The sequence below is a fragment of the Takifugu rubripes genome, chromosome 4 (genome assembly GCF_901000725.2).
Source record: "Takifugu rubripes chromosome 4, fTakRub1.2, whole genome shotgun sequence".
Lineage (NCBI taxonomy): Eukaryota > Metazoa > Chordata > Actinopteri > Tetraodontiformes > Tetraodontidae > Takifugu > Takifugu rubripes.
Genome location: NC_042288.1, coordinates 7,677,587 through 7,704,779, shown reverse-complemented (window position 1 = coordinate 7,704,779; position 27,193 = coordinate 7,677,587). Strand labels below are relative to the sequence as shown.

At 43.2% G+C, this 27,193-nt stretch overlaps 1 protein-coding gene across 1 annotated transcript in view; it reads left to right on the top strand.

Moving 5' to 3' along the window:
* Positions 1-27,193, top strand: part of cdh11 (cadherin 11, type 2, OB-cadherin (osteoblast)) — a 59,727-nt gene that overhangs the window by 16,841 nt on the left and 15,693 nt on the right. Inside the window, exons 2-6 of the mRNA XM_011603071.2 lie at positions 11,055-11,117; positions 23,537-23,927; positions 24,290-24,429; positions 24,523-24,817; positions 26,426-26,545. Coding sequence (XP_011601373.1) covers positions 23,783-23,927; positions 24,290-24,429; positions 24,523-24,817; positions 26,426-26,545 — 700 coding nt within the window. The 5' untranslated portion in view covers positions 11,055-11,117; positions 23,537-23,782. The remainder of the gene's footprint in view (positions 1-11,054; positions 11,118-23,536; positions 23,928-24,289; positions 24,430-24,522; positions 24,818-26,425; positions 26,546-27,193) is intronic.

Here is a 27,193-nt window from a genome sequence, read left to right as displayed (position 1 = left end):
CTCATTAAACCCTGAAGAAGAACCCAGAACAGCCAGCAGGAATGTTGGCAAAGAAGTTATAACGATGTACGTTTTAATTGTTGACTTCCGTCAAACATTGTAAAGCCTGAGTCGTTTTGTCACATCCGGTAGCTTGTTTCTGCTGGAGTACGCCTGGATCATGGCTGAATTCATAATTAACTTATTTGTTTTGACCTCTGGTCCCGTCTCTGATCAACCTTGTCTCTTTACTGTGCTCACTTCCTGGAAGGGCTCCATCTCAAATGTCAGCATTTCCACCAAAGCCATCAAAGATCCGGGAGGCCGGCCTTAATTAGCACACAAACTGGCATTAAAAATGAGGAAAAACACTCCTTCAGATTCATCTCAGTGACACCAAAAATAGATGTGTGCCATCTGAGGGATGGGGGATAGGTGTTTATTCTCCTGGTGCGTCTTGTCCTGCTTTCTGTTCCCACAGCGCCGCTGCACCGGCACGTCCACAGGCCAGTGCGGAGACGGCATCTCCGCTCCCATTCTCTCCCCTTTCTGTCTTTCTCTGGATCCCTGGAGGCTGTTTAGAGGGGATCTGTGACAGATTCTGCAGTGTGAGCTTGTAGCACTAGTGGTTTGAGTAGTAATGACACACAGATGGGGTTATTCATCACCAGCCAAGCCTCTGCCAGCAAAGCCGCCTTTCGTTTTCATTCTTCTTGCACTCATCTGTTTATCTATTCATCAAAAAAGAGAGAAATTCCTCTCAGTGTTTTATGTCATTTGTACCACATCTTACATTTTAATTTCTCCAACGTTAATGATCAACAAATGGAAGCTTTTTCAGCATTTGCTCTCATTATAAGTCATTTGGGCTCAGATATCATTCAGATGTAAAAAGGTGAATTAATTAGCCCATATGCAGAATCCATATGGGAAGATATTAAAACAAATTACATCCTCACTTGAGCATTTGAAATTCCTGCACGCGCAGATGCAAATCAAAGCGCATCCCCTCCATGTGTCTCGCTCTCCCTCTTTCACTCCCACCATCATACTTACAAATGCATGGACGTTCATAAAAGCAGCTGCCTTTGCAAATAGGTCAACCCCCCCTGAGCACAATCATTCAGAGATCCATTTGCACATCCCGCCTTTAAGACTACAGCCACAGAAAACACCCACATGTTGAAACACATGTGCTGCAGGGATGCTGCAGCTCCATTATTTTTCTGAAGTGGCTTTTCAATTCCATGGCTCATACTCGAGGAAGTGCGTGTTTGTGTGTGTGAGGGAGAGAGAGGGCTACATTATGACAAAAGCCATTTATATTCGGGTCAAAGTATCAAATTTGTGATGGGGAAACATTTTGTAGTCACACCACCACCTAAAAACAACTCTGATGGTGCGAAAACTAAAAACATGGATATTCATTTCCACAAATGCTCTGATGCCACAGATCGTTACGGCAACGAGCGGGAGAATGCAGAAAAGTGAGAAATAAAGCCATTTAGTGGGTGGTTATGTGACATTTGTGGCACAAGCCTCGCAGGAGAAAATGAAAGGATTCTTCCTGGAAGCAGCAACAACTCCCTGCTTTTTATAGCACTGGGTAATTGGGAGACATATCAGGTAGACTGAAAATTACAAAGGGATAAAAGCAGGAACAAAGGGGTCACTGTCACTGTGTCTCTGATGGCCCAAAAAGAGCGTGAAACCAGTTGATGTGGCAGAAGAAACCCTCCTCAACTTGTTACAGCATTTTAGTGGCAGTTAGGAGTTTAATTGATTAAGGCAACCTCTATTTTCTATCTGGTGCCTGCTCATTGATCCGAATGCTCCTGTCACTGCTCTGCTCTCTCCGAGTGACTCTTCTCATTGCTGCCAAGCAGAGGAGCTCATCTATCAGTGGCCTCTAGAACCACCTCATTCCAAACCCTCCGTCACCTCTTAAGTGAGTGTAAACTGCCTCACTGTCCCCTGGTTTGATTACAAGCAGCCAAAGTTAGAAATTAGCATACAAACGCAATTAATTGGACAATATTTTTGGGAGAAAGCAGCCAAAGTAACCCTCTTATGAACTAACATTATGCTGATGGGAAGATTTAGCGTCGCAATTGCTGCAAAATTGAATTTTTCCCTAATTAAACCAAGCAACGCAGCACAGAAGCAGAAACAACTCCGCTACCTAATCTTAAAATCAATGTCATGTTTAGGAATAGCACATGCCTGTCCTTTATGCTCATGTCCTATAGAAAAGGTCATCACCTCTATCTGCTGACTGTGTGTCCTTCCCTAAAGTAAAAGACTGCATCACATTACACTTCCAGGACAAAATACCCACTCCAACACACTGCACAGCCCAGTACCAGAGCAGTGAAACTCTGCATCTTGCAGAGAAACCTTATAGGCTTTTAACATTCAGTTAGCCAGAGCGAAAGAGAGTGTGTGTCAGAGAGAGAGAGAGAGAGACAGAGATGGATCAAGGTTGTCTGTACATTCACAACTTTTGAAAGTGTATTGCTGAGTGGAAATGTGAGAGAAGTTCTGGTGGGCAGAGAGAGACAAAGAGACAAAACAGGATGACTGGGGAAGGAGAGATGGCTAAATATATATAGCAAGTAGGTTCAAAGAGAGAGACCTGCAGAGGATAGTGATCGTGGGGGTGTAGCTCAATTCAACAGATCCTGTAAAAGTACCAGGAAATGGGCCAATGTTGCCGATATTTTAACAGTTGTTCCCTACAAAAGCACAGTTGACACACTGGCTTTACGGCTCCAGTGCGTCGGCGTGGGCAGGTTGGTTAACAGCTCTAAACAACCTCTGTGTGCCTCTACACAAGGTCTGCATAATGTATGGGAAAGTAGTTCTTTTACATTTAAACAGACTCCAGGATGTATATAGATTATTTGTCCTGGAGGAACAGGTATGTAAGGTTACATCCAGCAATGGGCTGGTTCTGCTGGCAAAAGCATCGTTATATGAGATCTTCTGCAGTAGCCATGGAAATACTTGCATTTGCTTTAGCTCCGTATTATGCTGCGCCTTGTGAACATGCCAGATTCAATTTGGCTTTTCGTTAACAGCTCGCCTCAGGTGAGGAAAGTAGGTGACAATGAGGAAGGAAAGGGGGAAATAGGTGAAGCTACAGCCGAAATAGCAAGAAACTGAGTGACTTAAGTAAGCCGTTACTGTATAAATGCAACTCAACTGGAGTGGAGGGACAGGCTGAAGGATAAAACAAGCACATCTTTGTGTAGGAGACCCAGGAAGTCAGCCAAACTATGCTTTCGAAATCTGAACTTAGAGGACAAAGCTAATTGATGATCACTATAACTATGGCAACAGCCAGTTTCCAGCATGTATGGGAATGAACCAGGGGAGGGAGAGCTGGACGAAAAGAAGTAAATGATATGTGGCTCCCTGCCCAGAAACTTTAAAGCAGCTCATTGGAGAACTTTTTTTTTGGACAACAAGAATTAAAATTAATTTAACAATGTGAAATAAACCCTTGTATCCATTTGAGGCCAGATCAACTTCAATACTGGTAGATTATTGCTTTCCACTCCTTTTTAAAGGGAGCCGAGACCACCTACACAAAACTGCCAGACACAAGGAAGGATTATTGTTGTGGCTTCAAAAGGAGTATGAAATATAACGTTTTTGAGAGAGAGTTTCTACCACTCAGTGTTGCTCCTCATTACTGAGACATATGCTGGATGTTTTTGCTGATTTATCATCGCCACCATTCAACAGATCTTAAAATAAATAGGGAAGATGCTGGAAGCCTCCAAAATCCACCGCTGGACAGTAACGTCCGAACCAAGCTACTCATTAAGTGTGCAAGCTTTTCGTGGCCCAGCTTTCACCAGAAACCCATCCAGCTTTTTATTGCAGACTCACCCTCTCTTTTCTCTCGACTCCCTGGTTGCCTTTTAGAGTTGTCATTGGAGAGTGACCTGTATTATCAATCTGACTCCCTCTCCTCTGCTCTGTCTCTTTCTCTGTCTGAATGGAGATTTAGATAAGAGAGTCTGAGCTGCAGGGAGCAGCTGCTGAATACCAAGAGACAGACCAAAAGTGGAGAAAGATGAAAGCAGAGAGTCAAGGCCAGATTTACAGAGCCACTTACACCTTGTTGTTAACTACTACTGAACATCCAGTTGTTTCTTTATCAAATAAGCATGCCGGGGGGGAAAATCTGTCCACATTCTTTGGCAACTGAAGAAAGAGTAATCCAGAGGAGGATGTATGAGACACGACATTAGAAAGATTAAAATGAATACAGTGAGGCTTGTGACGCTGAAAAGAACCTGGATATCCCTGGAGGTCATGCCAGACTCTCAGCCAGCTCCTCCATCCCTGATGCATATTCGCATGACAAGTGGTGCATGCCCCCATCTCAAATATGAACAATGCAGCCCCACGTCCTGGGAATCCCCAGATATGAGCCTCTTGGCCAGGTACAGCGGAGCTCACCGCTGTAGTTTTGGATTTACTGAGCTCTTATTTTGATCATTTACAGTGTAACTGCTGACAGTAGTCAGCTATATCTATATATGTGACTCAAAGATCCTCTCCACGAACAAATGCAAAGACGGATGCTCTTCGCAACCATCATGTCAAAGGTTTTGAAATGTGTGTGCAATCTGCTGAGCTCAGATTGAGGTTAAAGTTTGACGCAGCAGCCATCGTTCTGTGGATGTGGGTGGAAGTGAATCAGCTACTGGAGCGAAAGACCAAGTATCGTCCAAAAAAGTTTGTTTTAAATAAACCTAAAAGACAATAGGTCAGTAGACAGAGTTACAAGAAAGTGCAAGAGAAGCAAAAACATCCTCCAATACTTCAATATGTGAATGTGTTCATGTGTGCTTTCTGCGAAACACACAGGCGCGCATAGACGCACACACATCCACACACGTCTCCGCATTTAAAATGTCCCAAAGGTGATCGATGAGGTGGTGATGGAAATGTCAACTGGTGCTAATACATTTATCACCACTCATCCAGCCTCATGAATTTCTCCCTTTGGTTTTCAATCATTTTTGCTCTTTTGCCACGAGACCATTTGAATGCGGTGATTCATCGGGCTGCCAAAGCTTTGCTCCGAGGAGACGGACCGAGTGTGCAGCCATCCAGCACTCTGACTGGACTCATTAATTAGCAGGCAGGACAAAGCTGGTCTGTCTTTAAATGAACCCATGTGATGGAGTGAGCGGTCTTCAAATCAGCGATGGTTATGAAGAAACGAATCAATACATCTACCTTCATCTGAATATGATGATTAGGTTGAGATGGATATCTTTTGTAACTCCAAGTCAAAAGAAACGGTGTTAAAACAATATTAACTGTGTTTTACTTCACCAGGCAGCTTCTCTTGTGGCTCCTACATTGTGTCACCATAACAAACTGTCCGAATGAAAATCGTCAACCAGTGGAACCAGTGACAACTGAGCATGACTGCACCCACAGGAACAAGTCATCTATTCACAATTGCAAATGTGAAACCACACATCTACCTGCCTCCTCCCCTCTATCCTTCTCTCTAACCACCATTTATCTCCTTCCTCGCTCCTTTGCTCTCCTCATCGGTTAAACGGCTTCTGCTCGTTTCGCCCATCCCTCCGAGTCAACGTGCCAACGATAAAATGTTGTTCAGGACCTTCAGCCAGTGAAAATAAGGCTCGCCGAGCTCCAAAACAAGTCTGTCCAATATTTTAATGTTGTTTTTATCCCCAAAATTTGAAAGTGAAAAAAACAAGACGAGCAGAAGATGCAAATGGCAACTGTGCTCTGATGACAGCCTCCAGGGGCCAATAAAAGCGCTATTAAATCAATAATGCCATGCGTGGCTTTGGCAATGCTGAGGGTAAAGTCTTTAGTGTTTTTTTTTTTTTTTAATTACCACACTGATATTAAACTATGTGCGATGCTTTGTAAACGAGTAGGATTCTCAAGGGAGGGAGCAGAATTAGGGGAGAAAATCAATACAGGAAATATAATCCACTATAATTAACATTACATCTTTAGGATTCTGCCTTTGAAGCAATTCCCCGTCTGGCTCTAACTTAAGCGCTGATCGCAGCCGCCTCATTCTGTAACTGCTGCCTTTCTTGCAGTAATGGTGGAGTTTTTTTTCAAATACTTTGTTGAATAAATCAATTAGCTTCCACAGATCTGGTGAGGAATTGGTAATAATGATAGAAGAGAGGAGCGGAACTCTTGGACAACTGAAGGGTTCTACATCATGGCGCAGCTGCTCACGTCAAACTCTGCTTTCCAAAGGCAAACAGCATCACACTTGTCTGCTGTTGACCTCACACCCACGCCTGCTGCTCACACATCCTGCAGTTTTAGCATTAATGGGATGAGCGTTCGAGTGCAGCCTGCTGCAAAATGCATTCAGGAGGTTTGCACGAAATGTATTGTGACTTTTCAAACCCACGAGGACCCTCTTGTCTCACTGTGTGTGACATGTATCTTTGTCAAAATAATGATTTTAAAAAGTTGGTTTAAAGCCAATACAAAGGTTAAAACATTTACAGCACTTTTACGCAATAGACAAAGTTACAGCTTATAGCTATCGTGTTATTTTAGAGCGTCTGAAAAAGAAGTCTGTCTTTTAAATGAGAAAGTGGAAAAAAAATGTACAAGCTGTTGTCTGGAGGGAGTGCTGTCGGTGCAGCACTACTGTGGGGGCAGCATGTCTGAGCATCATGATTTAAAAGAAGTCTATAGTCACCAGTTATTTAAAATAAGCAACTGGCTTCCACTCACACCTTCCTCTCCTGTGGAGCATTTTATTTTAGACCGAGCAGTGAGTCAGACAGGAGATGAGGAGGAGGTGGAGGAGGAGTACAGGGGTGGGGGTAGTTTGAGGGGACATGGTTGTCTAAAGGGATGATAAAGAAAAAGGAAGTTAAGCACCAAAAACGAGTCTACAGAATGCATTTAAAGATGATTATTCAAGACGAGACAGATTCTGTCAGTTATGGTTTTTAAAATTCAGTTTATTCTTTCTATGACACCTTGAATGAGACGTTTAAATTGAGGAATCTTCCTCCTCTTTCATGTGTTTTGGCAGTTGTGCAACGAAGGTGGACGTTTCCAATATGGCCCGGTCTGCTTTAGTTTGCTCTGAACTGTGTGAGTCAGTATTTGAAGGCACAGAAATTAGACTTAATGTTCCTTCAACAAATGATAAAGGTGTGTGTCTGTGTGTCAGTTCCACATGTGCAACTTTTACATGTAACATATGTGTGGTTCTGTGTGCACTCGCACCTGTAAGTTCATGCTAGCATGCATATAGTAGTGACACAGCCGGGGTCCAGCGATCACTGCCAGCCAGTGTGTGCGTGTGTGTGTGCGTGTGTGTGTGTGTGTGTGTTGGGGGGGGGGCAGGCTACCAGCTGTGCCTACTGTGCTGATCCTCAAAGCTGCTATCACATTCAGCTTGCATCATTTCCCCACAGAGAACATCAAACACATGTTCGCAGTTAACAATCCCACATTCACACACACTCCCGCCCTAAAATCACACTCATAAAACCCCCATTTAGAAACATGAGATATTAGGACTGAATATTATTGGTGCTTGACGCACGTCAGACGGGATTCTGTGACTCTATAGTCGGGTCCATTCAGGATGAAACACTCTCTAATAAGAAATTAGCACAATGAAATGGCTTAATTATATATTTTTAGTTGTGCCGGGCAGAAAAGCTTTCCGCCTCCGCCCCATCGTCACCATTAAAACGCACAAACTCACTCCAGCGCCTCTGCATCAGGACTTCCTTGGCTGTAAGACACTAAAGGGTTAGTGGTCCTTTACATTTTATGTATGTTAGCCTCTTTTCTCTTGAATTGTTGCCTTCCTGTTTTTAAATCATTTCATCAGACATGAGAAAAAGCCGACGAGGCCGAGAGCAAAAGTGGTAACTTCATCTCACATCCCCAAAGAATTATCGCGTGCCATCTACTCCATAAGCCCTGGATATTTGTTTTATTAATTGGTGATATTCAGATTCCAGTTGGCAGAGATCATGGGATAAATCTTTGCACTCTGCTGTAGGAACCCAAAAGACCACATTTTAATCCAAAAGAATGAAATGCATTTGGATGAAGCTCAGCAGGAGGGACTATAATCAGAATAATTATTCTGGGATGGCTCCAGCTCCAGCTCCAGGCCTTTTAGCTAATGACAGCCACAACACTGATGGCAGTTTACTCCTATGTGTGCATATCACGGGGCATCTGTGTTTCTGTGTTCCAGCAGGTCTGCCAACATTTGCACGCTGGTCCAAAACTCCCAACCAAATTGTTGTCTTCTGCAAGGATGAGCAGCTAAGCTCAGAATCCTGTAACGACCTCCCCGACTACAGCTAAATGCAGCCCGCGCTATATCACACCGGCTTTCTATTAAAAAGTAGTGCCCATGAAGTGGCAGCGTGTCATAATATAACAGAAATATTTAAACTCTTATGTTACTCATACTCTCTGTGTTTCAGCTTTCTGAAGCCAAATAATAACATAACCTGAACAGACATGTAGGGTAGCGCATAAGCCAGAGTGAACCTGTCATGGAACGCAACAGAAAAAGGAACTTTAAGGGAACGCCCTTGAGGGATTTTCGCAGGTTCCACCATACAACTGTTCACCTGGGACCGTCACGCACCGCGGCACCTTTTATTAAAAACCTTGATTAGCTCTTATTGCTGAGGCAGGAGATTTAATTCACAGGTTCTCGACATGTTTTATCATGGAGAAAATCACCCTCGAGATATGAACGCAATTCGTCAAAACCGATCGATACCAGAATATAAGTGCCTTCTTCAGTCCAGCGTGGAGACAATGAAACCAGTGCCCAACAGAGACATTGGCTCTGGAGCGCCAATCGATAGCCTATTATTCATGCATGACACATTTTACACAAGAACCAATTCAGAAAACACTTTACTGTATTGACAGTATTGTCTCAAGGTCCCTCGCAGTCGCTGTTGGTGAAATCCATTTTCCTCCCTCATAACGAGCTGTCATTTTCTGTTGTGGGCGCGTCTCTGCATACTGTCAACACCACAGGTATCAGCAGGATTACATCCCACACCATGATCGCGTTACATAATCGCAATTAACCCACGGAACCGTCTCTGAAAGATTGGTGGCATCTTTTTCCTTCCAGGATCGTCGCTCTTAACGACAGGTGCGGCGTTGTAGCCAAGGTTGCTCTAGAGACCCAGAGGCTGATCCGCTACGTGACACCAACCTTTGTGCAACGATGATTGATTTTTCCAACATGGCATATTAATGATTTGATGTAATTCTCTGTTGTTGGGGTATGCTGAACCCCCAGACAGAGTTGGCGTTGCTCTAAATCCATCTTGTACACAGTTCAATCTATTCACATCGATTAGCTGTTTTAGGTGGTGGGGGTGGGGGTGGGGGTGGGGGTGGGGGGGTTGATGGCAGCAGAGCAGTTCCACACATGATTTTGTGAGAAATTTCACCTTAATTAAAGCTCGCTCAACATGTCAGCGATTCAATATGTGCTTTTCCAAAGCTTTCTTTTACATTTCAGCTTCTGCTTTTTCCTTTCTGCCGCCAAAAGCAGCCGAGGTTAATGACTGTAGCGCATCTGTCCTCGGAGCCGTGTGATCTCCTGCTGCACATTTGTAAAGATATGGATAATTCAGGGTTTGCTTTTATATATATTTTGCCTCCACACTTTTCTGAGAGTATTTTTCCTCTCAGAATTTTCCCTCACCTGTGTCCCATCACACCCACATCATGACACGATTTAAAAGGAACCCTTTCTATTTCAAAAAAAAAAAAAAAAGCACATTACTGGACTGCTTTCTTCTGCTATTTTAGCAATATCTGCCCTCTGAAGCATTGAACACAAATATTCATTTTTGAGTCAACCTGGAGTTCACATCGAACACAGGGGAGCTGCCCTGCAGCCACTCAGCACCACCACAGACCCTGAACTGCTCCAGTGGGCTCCAGTGGGACAGGGCTAGGTTAAGTAGGTTGCTCAAGGGCTTCTCACTGGTAGTTAATGTTGGCACGGCGAGCGTGTCCTTCAAACTCCCCTGACAGCCAACGCATACACAGACCGTGATGGGAGGTTCAGATGGCTTCCATCTAAATTTGAAGTGAAAATCACCTGAAATCTCAGAAAAGGAGAAAACAAGTCAGACAAATTACCCCTTTTAGTTAAAACGGTTGAGTGGAGCATGCTCAAATCAAGGTTGCAATCAGGAAGAAAAGAGGAAATGTGCCCTCTTTAATTTCTTTGATCCCGGTGTGTTTGTCTGGGACATTATGAGGCACAGAAGATGGAACACCTCAGATTTTCTCATCAGTAGCAAGAAAAAGAGACGACACACAACACAAATCTTCTTAATTCAATTTTCTCTGTTAGGGTTCCAGTAGCAGCCTCCTAAACTGCAAAGCAGAAACAAGATCGAGAAAACAATAATTTTGCTATTACAGTTCTACGACAACATCCTACTATCTCACTAACACAGAAATATGTAAGAGAACAATTTTCGACATGATGAGTTTTATTCCTGGCTGGTCAAACATGCCAGCAAAATCAGTTAGAGTAACAATACGATCTTTCATGAAAAAGAATGTTTCCTTCTGTGAAAAGGGCCATCATCAAGCTGTGATTTAAAATGACAATAAAAGCTTTTTGGCCAAACTATTGGACTGACTGTTGGTGGATTTGATGTGGAACAGCGCTGGTCAACAGACACATGAAATGCCCTTTATTTGTCTGTAGTCATGCATTAATGTGAAGCCTAAGAAAAGTGTGTGAAGGCTCCTTGTGAGGTTCTTTATTTACACTAGATGCAGCTTTTCTTCAACATGTATTATTTTACCTGGTTTGCTTGGATCTTTTTTCAACAACGTTCACATAAAACAGAGCTCCCATCTTCTGGAAATATTATATGCATTGGACCTGTAATGGTGTTACATTGTGTCATAAATATATATTGTTTGTGTACTTTGAAGTCTTTACTCTTCCATAAACATCACTTCACACTTAATAATCGAAATTCTCTCTTCTGTTTCTCCAGGCATACCAGCATCATCACCCAGAGCATAAAGCCAACATCTCTCACACCAGTAATGAGCTAAAGGTGCGTTCACTTTCTCTCTCCCCAACATGGGCACTGAATAAAAAAGTGTGTGAATTAGTCCCGACACATCAGGTCCCAGCAGACTGTTTTCCATCCTGTTAAACTGCCTTTTCCTGTTTCTGCCTCAGTGCCACAAGCAATAATGATTTCTGCCTTTCATAGCTTAAAAAAAACAGTGATAACTGTTCAGCCTCTATTTGCCTTCGGGAGGATGTGAAAGAGGGCTTGTAAAAACTGATATGTAATATGATGTAATTCTTGAGAATGTGGCTATCAAAGCATTTGCCCTCCAGCCACATGTACCCAAAGTTACCGTAACACTGGTCTTACATCTCGCATGCTTCGCAGTTTTTTTCCTCCTTGGAAAAAAAACATTGAATACATTAAAGGCAGATCTAATCGATCCCAAGTGTGCTTATCATGGGCTGGCAGGCTGATGAGCCGATTTCAGAGCAGCACATTCTAATCCTTCAACTGCTGCCTGAAAACTCACGATTGAGTCGATAACGGACAAAACAAGGTCTGAATACGTCGGAAATAGGCCAGAAAAACTGCGCCAATCGATTCAGGTGCCATACAATGAAAAAACCCAATGACAAATAACATCAACGGGGACTAATTCACGTGCAGTTACACCATTCGCGAGCTCGTGATTTGAGCGTGCCACCCAATCAATCACTCAATCCAATTATCTATGGGCCCAGGACGAATCCTGGGAATGAATCTCTGTCCAAGTTTTAGCAATGATCTCCACTCTGCCGTTAATATCAGCTTTTTGGACAACACTGACGAGAATGACAAATTCAGAGGCAGTGAGTGAGCGTGAATAATCAGTTATCTGAGGCTTAATGTCACCCTCCAAACATATGTCACTCTAGCATAAATAAAGACGTTTAAAGTCTTCCTCCATGTCTGTTTCTACCTGGATTAAACATCAAGACTGCCTATAAACGTGTCCTCTATTGACATCTATTGATTCAGCTGGTGACTTATTTAATTCTGGGTTTCAAAGGGGTTTAGCAACGCTGCGTGCTGATTGGGTGTTTAACCTTTTGGCCTCCAAACTGAGATCTGAGCACATATCCCATAATGGGACACATTCATCCAGATGACCTCTCCTGTCACCATGACAGCTCAGCAGCAGGCAAGCCGACAAAGAGATCCGATGTGTGCATCTCGCCTTTGTAGAAAAAAGAGAGACGAAACAAAAGTGCTTATCTGAACTTGTCTCAGGTCACATCACTCCTCCTCCTCTCCCATTTGCCTTTCAATGCTTTTTTTCCTGCCAAATGAAAGCAGCATATTTATGGCCTTGTCTATGGCGACGGGGGAGCCTATGTGTGCTTTCCTGTTATTTTAGTCTTTAGCGGGTTTCACACAGAGATAGCGGGAGAACATTGGGGCCAGCGTCCATTCTTCTTCTTTGTTTATTGTGCTTTCATGATTTAAGGAGATATTACCCTCCATTTCAGTGTACAGGCAGCACGGCCACAAAGCTTCACCGATCCAGAGACTTGTGGCATGGTCAAATTAATCTTGTCTGGCGGCAGAGCCCCAAGCTGCATCTGCACAATCCTCAGCTCTCTCTCTCTCACACACACACACACACACACACACACACACACACACACACACACACACACACACACACACGTCATCAGACTCAGTTATGGCAAAAGTGTTGGGAAACATCTCACATCTCAGTCAAATGGTGGAAGCCCCGCTGGTTCCAACTGCATACTCCGACATCGTTTTCCAGACTCGCTTGGTGGCTTATGTATACAGTAACTACAGGAAGTCTCACGCCTACAGCAGCATCGCGGCACATCAAGCGGAGCTGCGGTGAAACGATTCAAAAGGTTAAAATTCTCCTGAAATGACAAATAGTTTTTCTATTTATATAACGAACCATCACAGTCTGGGTCTCAGACCAGGCCTTGTTGCGTAGTATTGTTTTAGCTATAATTTAACATTATAGCTATGTTATAGCTATAACTTAAAAGAGCTGTGTATTATCAGGTACAGTATAGAAATTTTTACTTTAAGTAACATGATCTCAAAGTTGGCTGAGGAGCAAAGTGGCGAATCGTAAAACTCGTTAACTATCAGTCATGAATGTCTTCAAAATGTCACACTGAGGGGTATCTGGAGGGAGAGATAAGGATTAGGAATTAGAGACGAGAAGATTCCCTTTCCAGGGATTTACGCTAACACGCACTGAGGGATTTTTAATGCCCTCCACCACTATTGATTACCCAGCCGTCTGACTGATTGAGAGCGAGATATAGAAAGGAACACATCAATAAAATCTTCTAAAAAGCCCAGAAAGTTTTTTTTTAAATAGCTGAGATTTCTAACCAACAGAAATACAAATAGATGCTATGAGATTAAATAATTCCAGAAGTCCATGAGAGCAGTGGCAAGTAATAGGTCAGTCACATCCAAAAAAAAAGCTCTTCTATGATTCTGGGAGGTAAATGATTAAAGCTTGCTTCAAATAACTGGCAACACTGACGTAAAAACCAATTTCTTTCCAACAGCGTGGTTCAATCGAGAGGATGCCGAGTTATAAAATTTGTGATCTAGCAATCCCCATTAAATTAAATTAACCAAGCCCGCTGTTAGAAAACCAGCTGCTTTTCTTCTGTCTAATTAAAAAGATAAAGTTATGCTGTCTCGCTGTGATAATTTCTGCAGTGTTAAAAAATGACATTAAAACACGCCCTTCAACATCATTCCCTCTTACTTGGATGCGTGTGCATCTCACTTTCTGGTGCCTTGAAATACCCAGACACGAGAGCACTTGCAGGTACTGTCTATTGACTTTAGATGGCGGGGTTTGTGCGTTTAACATTAAAATATAGCCTTAAATAAATGAGAATAAAACTTTCTTACTGGCTGAGGGTTGTAGAGTTCCCAGAAACAGAGGCTTTACCTTCACACTCCTCAAAGCAGAAGGGACCAAAGGTGTCAAACATCCAATAGCTATTTCTACTACAGTCTGAGCCTGTGATCAGATGCTTAAGATGATTATTTGTACATGAGAAAACATGAAGAGCTACTGAAATTGTTTTCTATTTTAGTCTGAAACACAAATTCCAGGGTAATATGCATGTCAGACGCTCTCTGGACACTAGATTAATGCTTTGGCCTCAGCCTCCGCCTTTTGTAACATTTGCAATGTGCTGCTTTATGCCACTGTTGCTCTCAGTCTTTCAAAATTCTGAATAAGAGTATCAGCGTAATGCCTCTAAATGAGTGTGAAGGACAGTTTTAATCAGTCTCTTTCAGCTCAAAATGGTTTTGCGCTGCACAGAAAGGCAGAGAGTTATAGTACCAACTAAATGTCATGATTGCATTTTCATTCCATAAAGTATCTAATGTCAAATCCTCACTCCCACAGCCAAGACTGGAATTGGGATAAAACGTTCAATGTCCCTGACATTTAATGCCCGAGGCACCAACAGGGATTGGAAAATTCAAACGGCATTGAAATTTCCTGACTTTCAGCACCCAACAATCCTGAAATGTCATGTGATGGAAAAGTCTTCACCATATAAGACGCTTCAGCTTCGTCTGGATCAACATTTTTGCAATTACTCTTTCCTCTTTGTTCGTGGTTCTGCTTCGCTTTCAACTGATGGGACCAACTGTTGCACAATCAGTCTCATTTATTGGCTCTAGAAACTCTTCCGGTCTAACGTTCAGGCTAGACTCAGAAGCTCACACTCGTGATCATCATCAGATCTTTGGAAACAGGGTGATGAAATCAAGCCAGAGAGGTTGTGTGAAAGCCTAATAGATCAATCTCTGGGGAGAAAATGGCTTCTTTAAAATGGGAGGAAATTGCTTTTGGCTTTGGGCTCAAATGATTTAAGGTATGTGGAGTTATCCCTCAATATGAGATTACAGGGCTTGGTTTGATCAACCAAGCTTAGCACCTTAAAGCAACCTGTAGTGGATTTCTATGAGGACAATGCACTGTGACCCAAATACCTAGGAAAGCCAGACAAATCAGGTGGCTCAGGGCAGACGGAGGGATGTGAAGTTTTTCAGCTTTTAATTACAGATATCAGACAGAATTTTGACTTTTATTGTAGTATCTTTTACCCTGTTTTCAACACTTCTGCACAATTGTTTTAGCCTTTGTGTCATGCTTCTCTTCTCACCATACATTCCCTCCATATGTGTAAAATATAAACAACCTATAAGCACCATTATCCAACTCTGGCACCCTGCTGGGCAAGGGGGGGGGGGGGGGGGGGGACCATAAGAAGAGGAAAACAAAGAAAGAGCAGATAAATGTGTTTGCAGTGAGATTACCAGGCATCATAAACCCATAAACCCTGCAAGGAGGGATGGGGAAGAATTAGGGACAGTGGAAAATCAAAAAGGAGGAAAGAGAGAGGACTGAAAAATGCTAATGGTGAATGAGAGCATAGAAACACTTCATGAATATGAGATGGAAATATTAAGATCGGGAAGCAGAGACCATGTCAGAAGGCAAAGGTAGTGAAATACAGAGCGAGATGGAGAGGGAGAGAGAAAAAAAAAACAAATGTAAGCCCTTGAGGATTAACTCTCTCATTTCTCTATGGGGAAGAATGAAAAAAAGAGGATTTCCACCTCCGATCCTCTCAGCCTTACTTTGATATCTCTCTTCCCTCCTGTCTCATATTCTAATATCTTTAGCCTCTATCCATCCCGTTGGAACACATTCACCAGGAGTGCGAGTGGAAGGAACATGGGGAAAAACTCCACCGGACACTGAGCTCACTTTGTTGCTTCCTACTTCCTTACTTCATAAATATCACCTGCTCATCCGTCATCATTTCCTCATCCTTTATTTACTCCTTTTGGTCTCAAGGGGATAGTTTACAATATTGTAATTAACACAAATCATCTCAGAACCGCCTGATTCTTTGTTGTCACGGTCGAGTCGGTGGATGGAGATAAACTTTTGTCTAAGTTTGTGGTTTTCAACATGACACAAAAGGAAGCAGCCCCCCGGAGAGATGGTAAACTAGACGAGACGAAGGAGAAGCAGACGGTGACTGAACAGTCGAGCAATGGTCATCGCGTCCCAACCCTCGACTCCAGACACGATCTGGGGGGAAAGCCCAAAGACCGAGAATGTAGATATCGAAAATGGGTTTGGACTCAACCTTAGCACTTCATCTGCACATTCCACTGTAAGTTGAGGTGTTCCCAGTATCTTAAGGCTGTGGAAGGATTATTGGGAACCTTAACACGCTGACATCACATCACCAACAGGTTATAAACAGGTTCTTATTTGTAGTTTGAAAAGACATATAAAATAAACTTCAACGTCCTAACATCCCCCCGGGTTTCTTGCCCTTCAGCTCCTCACGTTTATTGTCTCCATCTGACTTCAGATTTTGTGGCCTTATTTAATTCCTACCTGAATTGCTCCAGCAAAGTGATTCATTTATATTCTTGCATGTGGCTTCATTTGTTGACTGGCCCTGCTCCCAGAGCTCTCCCAGTTCCGTCATTCTGGACAGGCTCATGCCGTGAATATAAAGTCATGCGGTCGCTCTTGTGCAGCCTTCAAATATTGCTTCTTTTGTCAACAGTCAATTAGAGCACCAGGCGCAGACATACAAATTACCCGTGCAGAAGAATCACAGATGCCGTGCGTCTCGTATGTGGCTCGGGCTATTTTTGAAGAGGCGCAGATGGATTTAGATGCATGTGGACCTCATAGACGTTTCAGTATAAACCCTTCTTCATGTATGCTTTATGTCTCCTCTTTTCTTGTGGCCAAGAGGCCTCGCTCTCCCACCTTTCCTCCGTTCCTTGCGGCTTTTTCCCTGCTCCCTGAGACTTTAAGAATCTAAAGTATTCTATTTTTCTTTAGCCTCAAATCGATTCCAGACGCCACTGTTTCCTGTGCCCCCACATTTCATGTCACTGCCCTCTCTTAGGGGCTGCAGACCAAAACCGCACAGATAAACACAGGCAGACATATACAGAAATAGAGCAGGAGAGACGAGTGAGTAAGAAGCATCAGGTTTTGCCTGATTTTCCATAGAATAATTTCCTCTAACTTTCCACCCTCCCCCATTTCTATTCCAGGAACCGTGCGCAGCCATTCTTATCCCCCCCCCCCACCCCGCGTTTGTCTTGGCAAGTCCCTTGTCATAATCATCTGTCTTTTTATCTCTCTTTGTCTCCCAGATTAAACGGTGCTCTGACACTGTCATGAATCTTTCACTGAGTAATATCTGCAACTTTGGCCCCTGAACGTTAGCAGATGTCTACAATGCATTCATTTATCTGCACGGATGTGCTCATATCTGCGGAAAAATAAGTAAAGATGATTGATTCTGTGCATTTTTTGACTGATTGTTCACTCCTTCCTTTAACACTTAATTAATAGCATGTCTGTAACATTGTATTTCCAGTCAGCAGTTGCAATAATTGGCTCAGAGGAGGAGTAGAAGGACAGGGGAGCAGACAATGCAGACGGCCAAAGATGGAGAAAGTGAAGGGTGGAGCGGGAAGAAATTAAAAGTGTTGGATAATTAAGGATGCACTGCAAAGGCACATTCATAAGCTTTCTATTTAAGGGGATAACAAGTCAATTGTTGGCGCAAGGTCCTTACACATGCCTCTTTTCAGTTTTAAATCCACTGTTTCTAATTTTGGAGATTAATAGCACAATAAACTGTGAACATCTCCATTTTGAAGTTTGCATTTGCAATTTGTGAAGAATGAAAATCCCAATAGTGACAAAGTTAAATGCAATGAAGAGGACATTCCCAACACAAGCCAGTAGGCCATAAATATCGGTCAGCGAGCTAATTGAAGAGCCATTGTTTCGCCTCGAGCTTAGAGCCTCATCAACTCTCCCGTTGTTTTGCCGTCTATTTTGGCTGTTCATTTGGAGGCAACCGGTCTGGTTATCAACTTGTTTTGAATGCCGGAGGATTTCACGTTGAAAGACCAGAAAAAGAGATGCACCCAACTGACGAGCGCAGCACATTCCCATTATATTTTCATTGTGTTTTCCTGAATTTAAAGACACAATTTCATTTTTTTTCCTCAGTCATGTTAGCTGGAACAAGGAACAACCATTTAATGGCCTTTCACTTACACAATACAAAAACTGAATAATTTCAGTGTTTAAGTACAAGCCTGGGTGTGATTATGTTTGAGATTTGTTCGTTGTGTGCAGAATAATTATAGCAGCAATCAGCGGCAATGAAACTCTTGTCAAGCTCGGACCTAAATATGAATATACAACACACAGGGGTGTATATGAAAAGAATTTGGTACACACAACAATAACTATAAGAATTACATAGACAAATCTAGGATGATGGAGTAATGTGCACCTTCTGATGTGCAAATATGATTGTTAAAGTGTGTTTATGTCAAAAGAGTCCAACAGTAAAGGAACGGTTGCCGAGTCTGGTAGCGCAGCCCCAATGCTGCGGTAGCATTGTCCAGATGGCAGCAGCTGGAACAGTCTGCTACCAGGGTGCTGAGGGTCTGTTCTAATCCGATTGGCCCTATTCCTGCTGCCCTGGACGTAGAGCTCCTACTTAGGCGGCAGGTCTGTTGTGTTGATGTGCCGGGCGGCTTTTACCTCCCTCTGGCGAGACTTCCAGGTGAGGGCGGAGCAGCTGCCGGCACAGCCGGACAGGATATACTCAGTGATTCACCTGTAGAAGCTGCAGTCTCCATGTTGAGTCTCCACAGTCTGCAGACGAGGAACAGCTACTGTCTTGCTGTTTTTGTGATAATCAACCATGCTAACCATTCATGCCATATAAGAAGTACCGGTTTGTTTTTACTGCGACAGCCCATCATTGAAGAGGCAGCAGCAGATGTCATTCCATCAAACCCCAAAAATATTGGTGATTTAAAAGGAGCCATCTCCAACTCATTACCAGAAATAATTAGTCTGATTGCACATAAATTACCACAAATTGCATAGGATTTCCATATAAATTAGAGTGATGCTCAGTAATTAAGCTAATCAAAATGAGCAAAACAAAAATAAACATGCAAAATGACTTTATTTTACTGAAAGTGTGAATGTTTTTCTGAGCTCTGAGTGTTTGCTGTGAACAGATTGTGTTCGTCAGCAGCAACTTCCCTTAGTGTCCCTTCATATGCAAAATGTTGTTCGGCCTGGTTGTATTTGTAGGCTTTGGTTCATAAAGTTGGGATACAAGACTAAAGCAAATGTAGAAAAGAACCGAGGCCAATAAAAAGATCCGAATTTCAAATCACCAGTGGTCCAGCACATTGTCAGGGAGAGACAAACCTTCTCATCCTCTTTGCAAAAACCATCTGTCCTCATGTCAGTAATAAGGAGAGAGTATTTATAAATGTGTACGACTCAGCCTAGGAAACCTGACAAAGAGACGCTAATGGTGGTAAATTGAAGACGATAGGAAGAAGTTGTGTGTGAGAGACGCTATTTAGCTGAGGACATTTTGTGCACAAACACACACGGACATGAACACGCCTATTAGTTCTTCTAATTGAAAGGTGATTAAAGATCAGGTTTTGTGGTGTGATCTGAAGTGTGGGTGTCTGTTTCCAGTGTCGCTCTGTTTTGAAGCTTTTAACAGACCACAAAGAGTCGGCTCCTGAAACCAGATCCACAGAGTGAACTCTGATACAGCTCTCAGTCTGTCTCCTTTTTAGTCACATACCCAGGAGCCCCTTGCTGTTCCAAAGGTCATTTAGAGACTTTACATTAACACCCAGATGATAATGAAAGAAAAAAAGAAAGATGTTCAGACATGTGCATAAATGGAGGATTTTTGACAAATTTGCTTTGTTTTAAAGAACTCATGCATCCCTCTTCTTATTAATTCTCTCCTTGCCAGTATGTAATTTGAAAGAAGCAGATATTTAAAGAAAAGTTAAGAAAATAAAGTCCACGGGGACCTTGGATTTGTTTTGGCAAGCAGCAGTGGATTCATACACTAAGAAAATCTCATTCTAAACCTCACATGACCTCCTTTCTCCTCCAGCATTAGAATGAAAAATGGTATCCCATCTGGTTTGAATAGCATTCGGGGTTATTGAGGGGTTCGGGGGCTGGGGGAAGGCTTTTGTGCGAGTAAATGGTTGCAGGTTTCCACTCCTGGCAAAAGGCAGAATTTGTATGTTTGTGGTATCCTTGATCTTCAATCCTGGGTAATTTAGCGCAGTTAGCCTGAGCGGAGTTCTGGATCACAACAGAAGTGGTTTTACGCCATGCTAATGTGGTGATGACAGCAGTGCCGAACCCTGAGCAGCCCGCCACTCTGTCCCGTGCCACCATCTTGGTTAGTGTCGGAGCAGAAGTGCCACATGGCGCCAATATGGCAGGAGCCAGCGATGATGTTTCAGCTGTTAGAACCGATAAGCTACAAATGTCGCCTTCAGGCTCCACTGCAAGAACTAATAACACATTTCACAGCCGTTTCCTGTACTTTTGGGCAGCTCATTCTTAATCCCAGTGTATTTTTACTTAATCTATGTATTTTTTGTCGGCTCAGTTTGTTTTCACTGGGGTAAGCTAAGAACAGGAAGGCCATCTTCTTGATGCGAGTCAATTTAGAAGCCAGAACGTGTTGAGCTGGATCATGAATTATCTCCGTCAAGAAGCAGCTTTTTCCATCAGCAGCTATTATCATAACACAGATGCTTTTCCATCTTTGTAGATAACGCCCCATCCAAACAACACATGATGAATTATTAAAACCTGCTTCGACTGCATGCTTAAGATAACTCAAGAGGACCTTCTGGATGAGGCCTCAGTCCGTGCTCTAATATAGAAAGGTGTGAACATACAAGCAAACATTCCGACAAATACGTATTTGGGTGTTTCCTCCCTTCTGTTTTAATTCTAACGTTCCATTGGGGTGAGTCTAGAAGGTATATTTGAGCAGAAAACTCTTGAGAGCGCGAAGCTCATCCGCGGGGAAATGAGGCTAAAGGGCAAAACACAGGCGGACCACACATACATGCTTGAATCATGCTTAATAGACTGACTCAGAGACGGCAACAGGGGGGGCGAACAATCCTGATTTTCCATCCTGTTGTAGTTTAAGGAAAAAAAGAAGAAATTGATTCAACTGATTAACAGCTGCCTGTTATGGAGGCGTTCCTAGATAGATATTTACAGCTCCTCGACGATAACGAGACCCAGCTGGAGAGGAAGGAATAAAATAAGGAAGGTCTACGTACTGATTTCAGTCCCAAAGCATCAGCTAAATTCACCCAATTGGACTTTTCTTTTCTTTTCTTTTTTATAATAACAAAACTGATTTCATTCCCAGTATGTCAGTGCGTATTAGGAGGCACTTCAGCAAGTAAAACCATCTGTTCATCAGTTCTCTTTGTAAAACATTTGAAGTTCATGACGGCCATCCAGAGGACACAATCGGGGGAACCAGACAGTATTTCCGCTCCAAAATCTGATTTATTTTCCCTCAAATGAGTGTATGAAGAGCAGACAGCGAGGCCCAGAGAACGGGTGTTTTTTTGTTTTTTTTTAAACTGTCAATCAAACTTGTGACAAACATTTCCACGCAGTTCAGGATTCGAATCCAAGTCCAGAGTCGAGTACCCAGAGGGAGGAAGTGGCCGTGCCAGAAGACACACTGGCCCCAGAGAGTCATTATCACGGTCTGCTTCTGTGTTGCTTATACCGCCCCGCCCCCTCCTCCCTCTCTGGTATTCCTGTGAAGCTCTTTCTCCCATTAGACATGAATGAGCAGAAAAGCAACCTGCTATGGAATCTATTTTAAAGAACCCGAGTTCAGATGAGGCTGTAAATAACGCCGGCTTCACCGGCTCCTCCGCTTCATCTGGAAAACTTAATTTTAGCCGTTAATTTTCGAGCAGGCAGCATTTGTCAGCTGCGTCGACTCGTTGTCACCCGAGCGAGTCACGCATTAAAAGAGGATTTCGGAGCTGCCATACTTGATGCTCTCATCAATCTATCTCATTCTTTTACTGTTGTTTATGTGTTTTCACTTGACAGGTTTTCAGACAAATAACAAATGAAGGGCAGGGTATCAGGGTGTCCGTGAAAGTGGTTTATTTTGGAAATGCTTTATTTTTGACTTGATAAATGTGGAAGACACTTCATTTGACACTCGGCTGACAGTTTGAGAGCTTGTTAATAGATTCGCTATAGCAGGTGTCAGATCCTTCCCAAACAAGGTCAAGCAGACGAGAGTCACCAGCAAACTTTTCTGATACTTCAATACAAAACAGTATCAGCTATTAGCGTGTTTAAGGATTTTTATTCGGAGTTCATATTTTACTAGAGTTTCCTGTTGCATCCCCCTCTCTTTAGCTTTCTTAGCTAAATTGCTAACTCGCTAAAGATAGCTGTGAGATGAGGAGACATTCAGATATGCCCATCAATCAGCGACTCAAGGGTAATTAGCTAGATGATGAGCCAGTGTGGGATTAATTGTCAACACTTCCTGGTTCGCTGGTCTTTTGGTCAACAGGCGCCAATGAGCCCTAAAGGAATTTTCTCGTTTACTGAGCCATCAAGCAGCAGAAAACATCAGAGCACATAAACAAACAACAGGAACATTTAAGATTGGGGACACAGTACAAACAGAAACTGTTGTAAAGGGTTTTGTTTGTGCTTCCTGCTTGTGTTTAATGATTTTGCAGCTCTAACGGCTGTACAATTATTTTGAGGTCTAATTTGGCACTGATCAGATGTCTCGCCCTGCTATGACAAATACTGCAGGTCTAAGTGGGGCAGAAATTGGCCGACCTGCATGCTGTCCTGTCCCAAATCCTCCGTTGACCGTATCAGACGCCATAATGAAGGCGATGGAGGTGCAGCTGTGTGAAAGTGATGCATCAGTCAACATGAACCAGCGGGACGGGAAGGAGGATATTAAAGCATTTCGGTGCAAGTCATCTGAAGCCAAATGCTGGACCAAATGTGGTGTTGGAAATAACTGAAAACCCACTCAGAGGGAAGGTTGAGCGACACCAGCCTTTGACTCATAAATTATATTTTGGTTAACAGTGCTTTTACTTTGAAACAAGTTCAAAACACAAACACAACAACATGCTGTTCGTGAGCTGCACCTCCCACTCAGAACCACTCGGGGCCTAATTGAATTAAAGCCGATGAGTTAACAGACAGCATTGTCTGACTAATTAGTACAATGTCTTAATCAACACAGCAGCTATTGGGGGGGAAAAAAGGCTGACCTCCAGCTGCATTCGGAGATTTACCCCTTTATAACATAAAACGAGTATTTCTGCTGTCAGCTTAAAATGTGTTATTTTATTAAGATAAATGTGTTTGCAGTGCCAAGGTTTTTAAACTGAATGTAAATGTGCTCCGCAGCAACTTCAGCAGATTTTTTTATTATATTCTCCTACCAAGCATCTTTTTTCTCTTTCAGGCTGCCTGCTCAGAGGAGAGAGGGAACGAGCACACAGAGAAGAGGGAAAAACACGGAGAGCTTGGCAGTGTCGAGAAAAGGCCTTGACGAATGTCTGCAACAATCTAAATCAATGAATTAGGAAGAGCATCCTGCAACATTCTGTTCAGAAAACTCAGACATCGACTCAGTGGGAGCAGAGCTCCACTGGGAGAAGGGCAGCAGTAGAGAGCAGATCCTCGGGCACAGCTGCTCACATCCGTCAAGATGGTGATGCTCAAGCGACGAGGCCTCGGCCTGACGAAGGCCTTCCTGGTGTTGGTTGGCATTTCCGCACTCTTTGGTGTTGCAGTAGGAACCCGAAGAGGAAACGGATCATTGGATCAGAGGAGCCACAGACACAGACATTCAGGTATGACTGAAGTCTTCTGTTGCTACAGGCTCATATTAAAGTGTGTATGAACATGCTACACCAGCATGACCTCCACACCTGCTTCTTTTAGTTTGGCCCTACAATAAATAAATTGCTCCGTCTTTCCTATCATTTTCCTTGATGTTCTCATGTTATTGATAAATTTCCTGTCATGGTCCACTTTTTCCCTGCTTGACTTGAACTGGCAACCCCTAATGCAAAAGTGGTCCTCTCCACTGATGAGGTCCCCGACCGACACCCGCTTTTGGATCTGCAAAACAAACTGGGCTGTGATGTTAAACTCATTTTTGCACAGAGTGACCCAGAAGAGCAAATAATAAAAAAGCCAATGCTGCTTGCAGGTCACCTGTCCCTGCACAGACACAGGCAGAGGGGAGGGAAGGAAGGGCAGGTTCTCCACAGGTCCAAACGAGGCTGGGTCTGGAATCAGTTTTTCGTCATTGAGGAGTACACTGGACCCGATCCGGTGCTGGTGGGCCGGGTGAGTATTACACATCCAGTTTTACGAACGGCAAAATGCAACTCGACTAAAAGTAGCGCTCAAAACCTCACTCTTCTTATCTCGCTCTTTCAGCTCCACTCAGACGTAGACACGGGCACTGGCAATATCAAGTACATTCTTTCCGGAGAGGGTGCAGGAACCATCTTCGTTATCGATGACAAGACGGGAAACATCCATGCTACGAAAACCCTGGACCGCGAGGAGCAGGCACAGTACACCTTAACAGCCCAGGCGGTGGACAGACACACCAACAAGCCTTTAGAACCTCCTTCAGAGTTCATCGTGAAGGTCCAGGACATCAATGATAATCCTCCCGAGTTCCTCCATGGGCCGTATTATGCCAGGGTTCCCGAGATGTCCAATGTTTGTGAGTACAAAAATAAAGCATATTCAATCCCACAAAGAATAAAATAAGCAAAACTCCAAACAAGACAGCTACAGGTGATTATTTCCTTTTCAGATGATGTTTGACACTTTCTGTTGAAGCATGTTATTTGCACACGAGCTTGGGATGTGTGTTATGTTGAGAACATGCCAGCTTATGGTAGTTACATAGCAACAGCAGCTCCCAGAGATGCCTTAACTACTATTTCAGGAGCATGAGAGGAGTGAGCGACAGCAAATACTGAATATTTAAGCTTGACAAAATCAGAAAAAAGGTCGACCTCAGTTTTAGAGATCATGTTTACACGCATAAACAGAAACATCAACACCCAAGAGTCTCTTGCCCATGTAAAATCACTCATCTATGGACATTTGTTGAAATGAGGGTGAGTTCTTTATCACTATTTGATTAACAGCCTTTTTCAAACATAACTGGTCACTGAAATCTGACCTGAGGACAGACGAATAGCCCTCAGTCACACGTTAAAGGCCTTTTATTACATTGGTGGATTTATATTTGCAAAGAAAAAAACTTGGATTGAGTTGCAGCAGGAGAAAGGAAATGTTTAGCAGCAGATTGGCTCAGGCAAAAGGTCCTCAGAGTCTCATTATTAGAGCTTCTCGTCGTGATAGATTTTCTTTCCAAATATTAAACGTGTTATCGAGACTGACCCGAAATGAACCGTTCACTCAGTGTTCCTGCCTGGACCTCTCAGAGCCGGAGAAATCCCTCCTCTGAAAAGATTGAACCTCTGAAAGGACTCCTGAATGAGTTCCATTCAGCCTTTACTCACCCATTTACTTCTTAAGCTGGAATCCAAATACAGAAGTCTGGCGGCGAGGGGCCTCTGGGTGCCATCACCCTCAATCACAGTGGGGACAGAAGGAAAAGGGGCAGCTTTGACTAACTAGCTCCATGTTTCCTCAATGGTAGAATGACAACAGAATGTTCCATACATGCTGGATTTCCTTTGAAACTGAGTCATTGGTACCTTCTGTAATGTAAAACTATATAATCCAAAAAGGTCTAAGTGACTCACACAGGAGATAGACCTGGGAAGAGGAGATGTAAATATGTGAAAACCATAGCAGGGTAGTTGATCCACACCTGAAAGTCATCTCCTACTTCTGCCAATAGAATTCAGTTTGCCTCTTTGCTCAGCTTTGTCGTGTTAAGGTCGGTTAACAGAGATTCAGGGCTGGCAAATTTGTGCCGTCGTAGGTTTTGTGAGTTTGGGAACCAGTCTTATTTTCAGATTATCTGACTTTTTTTTACAAGGTTCAGTAAATGGGAAGGTGATATAACAGAACTGGGGGAAATTGGGATGCAGTCTTCATCGCAATGGAAAAAGAAAATTTCAGTGTCTAGTGGATATTTTGGTGAGAATGCAGAGAAATAACAGATTGGTCCTGCTGTAGACAGCTCTCCCAGCTGAGACAGGTGTGAGGGTCCTTCATTCCAGCAGGTTGCATTCAGGTGACTCGAGGAATGTTCTGCGATGACAAGAACATTTTTTGAAACATTTGTGAGGCGCTAGAGTATGAAACCTTCTTCCTGATGTCTGTCCCATCCGTCTGTCTGTGCTTTTAGATACCTCGGTGATACAGGTGACAGCAACAGATGCTGATGACCCCACATACGGCAACAGCGCCCGCCTGGTTTACAGTATCCTCCAAGGACAGCCGTATTTCTCCGTGGAATCTCAAACAGGTGATTTACACAGCCAGCAAAAATGACATTGCACAAAGGAACACATTCATGAATTATTTCCTATACCACTGCCATTTAACAAGAATGTACCCATGTTCACTGTGGTGGATGGATATTAGGTGCCAATAAAGGAACAATTCTAATACAGCACACTCATTCGTCAACTTTTATAGGAATAACTGTTGGCGAACTGCTGCATCTCAGAGGGACCTTGTGGGGAAAAAAAGCCTGTTTGTCTGCAGCGATTTCACCAACCTCCCCTTGATTTAAAATACTCTGGTTTCGTGCCGGTGCAGGGCTCATGCAACAGCAACTATTTTCCACTGTAATTGTGGAGGAACAGCGCTGTTAAAGAAGCTTCCCAGAGGACATCCAGCCTGGTATCGGCGCAGCCAAAGCCTAATATTTGGGTTAGCATTAATATAAGGAAGTGGATAGAAGGGGAGGTTAAGGGAGGCATGGAGCTATGCTGGGTCACACGGAGTGAAGGCAAAAAGAAGAAAGAGGGAGGCTAGCGGAAAGGAGGAGAGGGAAATTGGTTTAGAGAGGGAGTGAGTCCATGGACAGAGTGGTTAGGGCATGGAGCAGGAGAGAGATTTGGGCATAGTAAATCTAGCTAATCAAACCAGTGTTTGGTATTTGACTGGC